This window comes from Chaetura pelagica, unplaced genomic scaffold, assembly GCF_000747805.2.
Source record: "Chaetura pelagica isolate M959 unplaced genomic scaffold, ChaPel_1.0 scaffold716, whole genome shotgun sequence".
Classification (NCBI taxonomy): Eukaryota; Metazoa; Chordata; class Aves; order Apodiformes; family Apodidae; genus Chaetura; species Chaetura pelagica.
In genome coordinates this window covers 9698-20494 of record NW_009953515.1, presented here as the reverse complement: position 1 = coordinate 20494, position 10797 = coordinate 9698, and the positions used below count along the sequence as shown (strand labels likewise).

The following is a 10797-nucleotide window of genomic DNA, read 5'->3' as shown; positions in this document are numbered from 1 at the left end:
CGTCTTCCAGTGTTGTCATGATAAATCTATCTCTCATGCCAAAAATAATAGTGGCATAGTGTTCAGCAACTTGTGTAATTATTGCATAGAATCACTTCAGGAAATTGGTTTGTTTTTATTTCTGCGTTTGGTTTTATTTCTGCCTTATTGTGCTTGTTACTTGCAATTAAAATGACATTTTTAAGTTTCTGATTATTTGGAAATAATTGCTACACATGTCAACAATTGTCTGTACAGTTTTATTTTTAGCGCAGTGTTTCTGAAGAGTGTTTTCCAGAATTTGTCAAGTTGCAAGTGACTTGGAAAGATCATCTGCAAAGCTTTCTTTTGTTGAAAAAGTTTGGAACCTCTTCTTTTATAAACATAAGGAGGAAATAATACCTTTTTTTTTTTTTGCCAGATTGTGCAGATGAACAATTACTGTGGTCTTGGCATTGACGCAGAATTGAGCTTGGACTTTCATCATGCTAGAGAAGAAGAACCAGGGAAATTTAATAGCAGGTAATCCTGGGGAAACCAGGGGTGCAGGGTGACCTTAGTGGTATGGCATAACTTCTGACTTACATTATTATTTGAATGTCTTGAAATGCTACAGGTCTCCACAAACAGTATTGCTTGAGGCAGACAGTGTTGGCACAGGGAGGAATTAAGTTAGCCAGAGACACATAGACACAGAATTGAGGAGGTTTGTTTCTGTGTTTTGTCGGGTTTTTTTCCCCCCATTTTAGCAAGAGGGAGTACCAAAGCTATTTTTGGAAGTCCTTTCATTATTATTCAGTATATTTAGTTGCCAATAACTGCAGTGTTGAGTTCAGTGAAGTTTTGGGGTAGTGGAATTTTCTCTTATTCAAAGCCTTTAGCAGAAGGGAGGGCAGTGCTGCCACACGAGCAATAAACACGCTTCAGAACTTCTTTGTACCTTTGCCAGCCTTGCCTACTGCTATAGTAGCACCTGCATGCTGGTAATGAGCATAAAAAAAGATCTCTGGGTCTCAAGTGAGACTGTGTGATTAAAAGGGTGTGGAGATACCTCAGTGCTTCCTGGCATGCAGATCAGTCAATATTAGCACTTCCCGTAATCACTGAAATTTATGAGAAAAAGAAATCACTTCCATGTAATTAATCAGTAATTCCTTGTAAAAATTTTTGTCTGCTTTCCCATATGTTTGTGAGTAAATGTCCTGTAAATTGTCCCTTGATTGCCAGAGGGAGTTACAGCCAGTTACAATTATGCAGTATTAAAATTCTAACTATTTAAAGTATACTGAGACAGGTTGGGAGTATAATGATGTGTCATCCCACCTATCTTGCTGTGTTCTGTTTCTCGTTACAGACATTGCTCATGGTTTGTTTGTTGTTGGGTTTTTTTCTTAAAAATGAAATAATGCAGGATATTGTTTGTGGTACATCAGCTGCTACCGGGCAGAGGTTTGCATTTTCAATCCACTAGGTTAAAAACATCATAGGTATTAAAATCAAGTAATAAGTTTGCATTCAGCAGTATCTGTTACAGTGTATAAAATTACTCTAGATTTACTTGTGCAATTAATATAATGTAAGAGTTGTGTTCATTCTTCCTTTAAAATGTACTACTCTGACTTTGCAAAGCTGCGACACTTTAAAAGGTGTCCTTTTGTTACTTGTGCAGCAACTGTCACCACTTGGTGCTGTTCTTGAAGAGCTTTTACATGTGTGTTTGGGCACCATGCAGGTGGGGTGTCCTGGAGGACATGTGGGAAAGAAGAGATTATTTTTAGTTTTTCTAACTCTAAAGGGCTGTATATTTCTGCGCTTCAAAATCTGGAAAAGGAACATGAAATAATTAATTGATACTGAGGTACACACAGTGTGGCAGCAGACAAACAGCTTGTGCAGGCTGACAGTGCAGGCACATGGTAGTTGCCTTTCACTGCCTGTCACAATGGTTGTTAAAATGACTGGCTTTACCTTTCCTATGTTATGCAAGTGCACACTTGCCAGCAAGATTAGCTTTTTTCTAAATTATTATTATTATTATTTCCAGTAAATTAATTAAGAAGATTGGCTACTTAAAGCCAGATGCAACAACTCCTGGCATGTGAACTCCTTTTGAGTTTCAAGTTGTAGCAAGAGAAACCTGCAGGTAGCCCTTGGATGGAAAATGGGCTGGAGTGCTGCTCTGAATCAAGGCCTTGAGCTGGTAATGTCCTGAGAGCTGTGTGTTCCCTGGCCGCACACTGCAGAGCCTCTGCATGCTACTTGCCTTCATCTGGCAGCTCACAGGGCAGGAATTACTTCCCTGCAGGGAATTCTGTGCTGAGCATGCAGGGCAGGTAGAAGGGATGTATGTTGTGGTAGCAATAGTTTTTACATTGTTGAGTGAGGTTTTTTTCACAGTGTAAAACTTAAGGATCAAGGCATCTGCCTTTATTTCCCCATTCCCAGCAGTCTTCAGTGTTGCCTGCCATAGAGGAGACCAAATCTTGCTTGTGCCATCCAAAACTGGCAGGAGACTGCTGTGGCAGGCAGTCTCCTGGTTGTAAGGTTAAGCAGGGAGAATATTGCACATAATTTAATGCAGGTTTAGAATTGTTTTACAAAGACACAGAGCTCTGTCTTGGTGGGGGGTATGTTTGAAAGGATTGGTTGGTTGATTTCTTGGTTGTGAGTTTTAAGATGCTACAACAGCTACTACCTGACTTAATTTTTTCCATCTTCAGTCCTCTGTATGTGAACCTGGTAAAGTCTTTTCCCAGCCAGTATGTTCACTCCAGTAAAAGCAGCCAGGCAGATACTAGTTCAGAGCTCTTAGCTTTTGCAGGGGTGGTTTCCCACCAACCGGTGGGTTTTTTGAATTGCAAGTTTAGATGAAAGGTGATTCTTTTGTTTTGCTTATTACCTTTCTGTGCTCTGTGCTGCAGCCTGGGAGGTTTGCTTCTGAGAGATGTTGTGTAGTGGTTTACTAGTGCTCATGGGAAATGGCAGGTCATTTTAAAAGACCTGGCACATAGATTTCTTACCCATCACTTTGAAGAAAGGAGTTCCCCAAACTTACCCATTTGTGTGTGCAGCAGCTGGCAAGAGCTCTGACAGCTCGGGCTTTCTGTATCCTCTTACTTTGTTTCTTCGTGACTCCTGGGGATGGGCCCCTTTTGTTTTTTCCCATGAAAGCTTGGAAATCAGTTACTGATGGTCACTTTCCTCCGGCCTCCAGAGGTACTTGGGCAACAACCAAAGGGGTACACTAACAGTGTATATTGATGCTATGGTGTCTCCCTGAGTCTATGGAGACTTGTTGATGAGACTTTTCAAATGCAAAAGGTGTTTTTGAGTTTGGTCTGTCAAGGATAAATACAGGATTGCAATACCTAAAGAAAACTTGCTTACTTTCATAACACATGAAACTGGTCCCATATACAATCACATTCTAACTTTATCTGATCTTCAGAGATCTCGAGAGATCCCTTCCAACCCCAACCATTCTATGACAATTGATAAACAGAAGAGTCAGTCCAACTTTCCAAATGCCCCTCGGGAAGGGTGTATGTAGTTTTATGGTTGTAGCCAATGGGGCATTAGGTAGTATATGAATGTTTGTTACAATTCTAGTGCATCTTTTATAGAAAAACAAACCAAGGGGTGATTGCTGAGCTATGTAGGTCAAATCCCCAAGCTCACAGGATCATAGAATGATTTGGATTGGAAAGGACCTTAAAGATCATTTAGTTCCAACCCTCCTGTCATGGGCAGAGACACCTCCCACTAGACCATGTTGCTCAAAGCCCCGTCCAACCTGGTCTTGAACACTTTGAAGGATGGGACATCTACAACTTCCCTGGGCAGCCTGTTCATCTGAGCAATTGGATGTTGCTTCCTATCTGTACTCTGGTGAGCCTTCTACGTAGTTCTGAGATGACATAACCATGCAAGTGTTGCAGCCAAGCTTATGTGAGGCCTCGCTGGCTCCATGGGGATGGATGACCAGCATGTAACACTCTGCCCTCCTCTCAGTTACAGCAGTGACTGAAATGTCAGTGTTTCTTAATGCAGACCTTTCCTTCAGGAAAAATAAGGTGTTAGGGACTGCTCCAAGAATATCTTCCTCCTTCCTGACTTGCTAAATAACTGTGGTGAAACTACTGTCTGCAGAATGTATCTAACCAAGGGTTTGCTTTAGGAGATGCTTATTCTTTCTACCCAAGTGGGTAAGCTAGTATGTTACTGGCTACTGCTAACAGCAGAGTGACAAATTCCACTGTCACGGTCTCCCCAAATCCTGTCCTACACGTAATGTGAAAAGCAGGGTGGTGATGCTCTCTAGCGGTGGATGTGCAAAGATCACCTTTTTAAGCCTGGCTGGCCATTTTAATAGGAAAATCTTCCAGTCACCTTAAAAACCCTTGGGTAGGCAGTGGTGTGGTGACGTTACAGGAATTAGTTTGTTCGGTCTTATTTGGTCTAAACATCCTAGTAAGATACATAAATGGAATATGTGTGCAAAAATGGATTGATGAGATTTAATCTCTAAAAGATTTACCCTTTGTGCATCATGAGGTTCTGTATCTAACACATCTGGATCCTGTGAACCTTGGTGTTCCATAACTGTTTCTTAGAAGGTAAATAATTCAGGACTGTGTCTACAGTTTATGGCACTGTGTTGTATTCGTTCATTTTCTGCAGGCTTGCCTCTTCATGCAACAAAAATTAATCCTTCTTGGGGATATTTAAAGTATTGTGTGTTCTACTGACATTCTACTGTTTTTCAGTTGTACCCAAGTTAGAGAAAACCTGTCTTAGCACAGGCATATCTTATTCTCTTGTCTTTTCTGGAGTGGAAGCATATGTTAAATGGTGTTACATCAGGCACCTTTAATTCCATGCTGTTAAAACTGTTAGTGTGTAGGGGCTTATAATTCCCCATGTAATAACTTAAAGAACTGAACAGTCTCTATCTGAAGAGTTAACTATATAACCCACATGCTAAATGGCTGCCTTCCCCACTGGAATGTCTTCAGCATTTAGATATAATAATATAGAGTTTTTACAGAGTTGGATTCCAGTGATGCCCATGTGCTTGTAGGGTCAAATAATGGAATCTTATGCCTTTTTATTGTAAGATTACCTTGAAGGCCATGTATCCAAAGGCTTCCATTAGAGAAGAAAATACTCTGTGTTTAACATTTGTTTGTATTATTTGTACATTTCTAGAGATGGCATGAAGTCTTCCTCATCTTCTTTTTCACTCTAAAATTTGAGATGTTAGAGGTCTGTCACAGGTTAATGTTCTTATTTCTACAGCTGATTTTATTTCAAATGCATTATTGACAAAAAAAGACTCAAAACCATTTTTGTGCCCTAGTTAGTCTAGCACTGCATGAGAAAAACATTTTAAAATGTTTAATGGAAACCTTTAGGTCTTAACTAACAGTACGATTTTCCAGATCAGAAGTTTATATCTCTAAGAGACACTGCATTCAGGCAACACTTTAAGAAGGAATGATTTTTCTGTAATAAAAATCTAACACATCTCCACATGCCCAGACAGCACAAACCATCCCTTACGTAAAAGGTATATAAAGTAGCAGTTTCTTATTTAGGCGTTTTTTTTCTCTAGCAAAGCTAAAAGAATCTGGAGTGGGTTTTAATTGAAAAACTCTTTAAACATACCTGCTGGAGGACAATACTGGTATAGTATGAGGAAGAGTGCTGGGCCTTACCTTCCAGTTATATGGTCCTTCTCTGCTTCTAGGTTTCATAACAAAGGAGTTTATGTGAAGGTTGGGCTGCAGAAGATAAGTCATACCAGAAATCTTCATAAAGACATAAAGCTTCAAGTGGACCAGCAAGAGGTGGAGCTACCAAGTATAGAAGGACTCATTTTTATTAATATACCCAGGTAAAAAGGAGTGGAAGGATCCAGTGTGGATGTGTGTCTGGCTGTACGTGTGGAAAATGTGAGCATCACATGTCAAGTGTTTAGTTAAAATGTTAAGTGGTCTAGATGAATAGGTGGCTGTTACTGGCCATTTTTTATTACTGCCTGACTTACTGGCTTTGCAGCTGTGCCTGAGGAGCTAGCTCTCAATACCCTTTTGCACTGTTTTTCTTATTCTTTGAAACTCGCAGTCTCATACCACATAAAGGTGGTAGTATCTTGTATTTTGCTAGTTTGCTATTTCTTCTGTGTCCTAACAGTAACTTGGAATTACTTTCTCACCAAAGGTCTTCAGACTTCTTTTGGAGTGGTTTTCTAGTAAAACATTACTTTTTAGGCATGGTTGTAGACCTGTGACACGTGTCCACTACTGTTTCCACCTCCCCCCAGATTGTTTGAGCAGTCCATTGGATTCCAGTGTGACTTGTAGAAGGATTAATGATCACCTTGCACACACTTCCTGGCATGCTGGAGACCAGGTGCCTAAGCAGTTCCTGCAGTCAAGGCCAGCCAGGATTCAACTGGCAAACACTGTCCTGGTCTTACAGCCCAACTGCTCAGTAAGTGCGGAGTCAGTGGAATGACTTGGGTACCTGTGGAAAACCCACAGTCCACATACCTTTCACAGGGTTGTGGGGGCTGCCCAGGCACCTGCAGGGAGCAAGGAGAAAAGAAGGCAAATCTGCAGGAAATGTGGCTTCCTTAGTTGTGCTGTTGGTAGAGGCAGGTTTTTTTATTTGCAGAAAACTGGCAGGTACTTACTGCTGCCGTACTATTTTTTTCAAGTACACTCTTACCTTGTCTCCTTCCATTTTAGTCTGAAAATGTTTCAGCTTTCTATTCATGTATATATATTTATGTGTACACACACACGTGCACACGCAGATACGCACAGTGTACGTTACACATGGGAACTGTGAAGGAGAAGAGATCACAGTTGGTACTGAGCAGCCAATGCACTAAATAGGGAAGGTCAGTACTGTGCATGGAGCAGCAAGGTGTTAAATTGTCAGAAGCATTTCAGAGGACCAAAGTGCAGTAATAGTTGCTTAACTACAAGTGAGTTTGGCCAGATGTAAGAATATAAACTTGACACTTGTTTGAGCTTTAGTTTCTCTTCCGAAGCTTCTGTGAATATTGTCAAGACCAGTAAGATTTATGTTCTTATGTCTGGGAAGTTAAGGGGTTAGTGCAGCTGTAAACCTGTAACTCTTAAGAGTTACTTTCTTCTTACCTATTCTTTTTCTTTCCAATGGGAACTACTTACTCTGTCTTTCATTCCTGAAAGATTTGGTGAGACATCTTCTAAATTTTAGGAAAGCACTTCTGCTTTTACAGTACAGGACAGCTGTGTGGACACCTCAGCGGGAGGAGAGCAGAGTGTCTGGCTTTTGCAGTTGGGCTGAGCAGGGTGCTCTGAGCAGACAGCAGCTCCAGGGATGGTCACTGTGCTGTGCTCTCTGTGCAGCTGGGGGTCCGGAGCCGATCTCTGGGGCTCTGAGAGCGACAACCGCTTCGAGAAACCGCGCATCGATGACGGCCTGCTGGAAGTTGTTGGTGTGACTGGCGTCGTGCACATGGTAAACTGGCACCTCAGTAAGAACAAAGGAAGCACACATTTTCTCAGATTGTTTGGTGGTTGTTTTTTTTTACAAACTGCACTGCAAGTGTGACATCCTAAAAAGTACGTATCTATGTTAGGATTATAGCAGCATTCATTGAGGTAATTTTTGTGTCCCACAGAAGTTATTGTAGGCCATAAAGAGAATTCACGGGCAGCATCAACTGCCAGTGAACAAAGTGTTCTGCTGTCAGGAGATTAGCTGTACTGGTATGCCTGCTTGTGGACTGCAGTACCCTCTTGTTGCCTGTGCATTGACTTGCCCTGATGACCCATATTTAGGTGCCAGACTAGAATGGACGGAATGGAAACTGAAGAAACCTGTGGTTGGATAAGTAGTGATATCAGTGTAAAGAACCTGTGCATGGCGAAATGCTTCATGACTTCAGCAGGCTTTGAACCAAGGCCAGAAACATACACCTCTATGTATATTTGTATTATGGAATTCCGTTCGTGGGATGAAAGCAAGATTTTATTTGAGTAGTAAAAAACCACACACGTAAATACTGTATTTGCAAAAAATCTTGTCATACGTCGTTGCAATCAGGGCAGATTCCATCGTAGAGAGGTGGCTTTACAATTACCTGCCACAGGCTTTCCAACATGTGTCTCTGAGAATCTGATGCTAGCTGTTCTGGATCTCAGTGATACATGAAGCAGAAGGTGTGCCAGTTCTGCAGAGAGTATTATGACTCAATTTGTGCAACTTTAATTCTTTCATGTATTACATATGTTTGCAATTGCCTGCTATGAGCAAGGCAGTCCTGTGGGATGATGGTTTATTTTTGTCTTTTCTTGATACTCCTTTCCCTGTCCTAAGAAATCTGCTGCTGAAAAAGTCTGTGTGGTCAGGTAACTAGAGACAGCTAATTCCTACAGCCACCAGAATTGGAAAGGTGGGTGCTTAATATGAAGCTCGACCTTTGATGCTGGCTAACTTTACAGTTTTGTAATTCAGATATTTCAAGGAAGAGAGATATAAAACATTCCATTAGAAAACATGGTTTGGTAGAGATCCTTAGAACTTTTGTAAAATTAGAAACAACAAGGAGTGTATCCATTTCTTTGGGGTATAATTCTTAACAAATCTGTTCTCTGGTTTTGTGATATTCTAAGGTTTTTACCCCCATGTTTCTATCTGTACACATTTCCCAATACAGTTTATAGTAGCAAAGTTCACTTTGCTTCACTGTTCAACATTAACATTCCAATCACTAGTTGTAGTTGAATATATGTAGCTGAGTTTGGTCAGACTCTCTCCCTGTTTGATTAAGTGCTTTTAAACTGTTGAGTTTCACATGTGCCACAGTCTGTGTGTATCCTTGGGCATTCTGAAAATGTGTTCAATACATTATGGAGGGGGGAAGTAAAAGCAAACAAGGTCTTAGTGAGTCCATGCTCCTTGGCTAGCTCGAGTGTACAGATGACTTCACTGTGTAAGTTATTTTGCCTCTGGCAGGCTGCAGAGATATCTGATCTCTTCTTCATGCACTAAATTAAGTAATTAATGCTGCATCAGTAAAGGCACCCTATGTGGATTTTGCCTAAGCAGTTCCTTTACTTGAAACTTAAAATGCCAGGTGAGAATAAAATTCTATTGACCCAGTTTAAGTGCAGCTAATATTTCTGCTTCTTGTTTATTGGGGTGATTGATATCCTGACTCTTACTTCCTAAAAGGGTCAAGTCCAAGGTGGTTTTCGATCAGGAATCCGCATAGCTCAAGGCTCATATTTTCGTGTAACGCTCCTAAAGCCAATTCCAGTTCAAGTTGATGGAGAGCCCTGGATTCAGCCCCCTGGCCAGATTATTATTTCTGCTGCAGGACCGAAGGTATTGGCTGTAGGTTTGTCTTAGCAAGTTGACTCCAGTGGATATTACCACATTATCTTGCTTGTCTGTTGTGTTCTGATGCTTAACCTTAGAGGATCTGGTTGTCATGGTGTGGTAACTGTTAGATTAATACATAGCAGTTTCTACCAAGGATAGTTTGAGGACTCTCTCCATTGGCTCAGATGAGGCTTGTGTTTGAAATCAGTCCCTAATCTTCAGCTTAGTGACTTATTTTTTCCCCTGTATTGAGACCTGTAGGCAATGTTGCAAGTTGTTGTTATAGGCAATCTCAGAGAATATGTAGCCCTGCCAGAAGGGCTACAACAGCAATAGCCCTTGCAGAGGAAAAACGGGTGAAAAAGAGGGTCATACCTCAGCCTTTTGGAATATCTTAAACATTGTTCTTTTCCTGAGAGACAGGACAGAAAAAAGAGATAGAACAAACTTAAATTGTCCTTCCAGTGAGAAATATTTCTGTCTGTCAGGTTAATGAGTAATACTGTTATTTGTATATATGTATGCATATATATGTGTATACGTTAATATATATGCACACACATACATATCCTTACACATCTGTATACATTCATGTATGTATATGTTTATGTAAAAAAAAGAAAAAGTTAGTCCTATAGCTTTATAAGGATAGGTGCTTCAGAAAGCTATTTATTTAAATGTTTTTCTGTTGCAGTTCCAACATTTTACTTGCTTAATAGTTAGTTGCTTTAGATCTGCTTATAGATGACTGCAGACATTTTAATACCAACTCATGTTCTTTTAAAACTTTCTATTTTAGGTCCATATGTTGAAAAAGTCCAAGCAGAAACAGAAAAAAACTGGAAGCCTGAGAGAGATGAGAGTGGATAGCATGTCAGTTGCTGAAGGAGGACGCTAAGTGGAGACCTGTGCTCAGAAGTGACATGAAACAGCTGCTGTAGATACCGAGATGGTTCAGTAAAACCAAATGCAGACAGTTGGTGAAGAGGGTGTCTTACGAGCTTGCCTTTCATTACGTTCTGATAGTACTGGGTTCTACTTTGTCTTTCAAAGATAGTGCCTCATTTTTACAAATAATTTATGTACACTTGTCTCATCTGAAATGTTTACTTTGGGTTGCTTTTCCATAAGCCATTTCCCAGTTTTTCATGTATGTAGGAACTGAGGCCAAACAGAGATTCCAAGATGCTGAGATTTCTACATCTACCTTCACAAGGATTCTTCTCCTCCTCTCAGCTTTTTCTTCAAAAAATCATTCTGTATATAAAGCTTGGTGCATTTTTCCATAAATGAAAATGTCTTCCTTTAAATTAATGCTCACACTAGCCTCCCAACCTAAAAAAGGCAAAGACAAGTGGCTGAGAACTCCATGGATCAGTCCAAATATCACAGCTCTAGCAGTACTACCGTAAAGAGAAAAACAGAAAACACAGT

The 10797-nt window shown here is 40.5% G+C and overlaps 1 protein-coding gene across 1 annotated transcript in view; it reads left to right on the top strand.

The window, feature by feature from the left end:
• Nucleotides 1–10440, top strand: part of DGKQ (diacylglycerol kinase, theta 110kDa) — a 66180-nt gene extending 55740 nt beyond the window's left edge. Inside the window, exons 19-23 of the mRNA XM_009999472.1 lie at nucleotides 401–501; nucleotides 5729–5875; nucleotides 7383–7494; nucleotides 9214–9366; nucleotides 10163–10440. Coding sequence (XP_009997774.1) covers nucleotides 401–501; nucleotides 5729–5875; nucleotides 7383–7494; nucleotides 9214–9366; nucleotides 10163–10261 — 612 coding nt within the window. The 3' untranslated portion in view covers nucleotides 10262–10440. The remainder of the gene's footprint in view (nucleotides 1–400; nucleotides 502–5728; nucleotides 5876–7382; nucleotides 7495–9213; nucleotides 9367–10162) is intronic.
• Nucleotides 10441–10797: the final 357 nt, after the last annotated feature.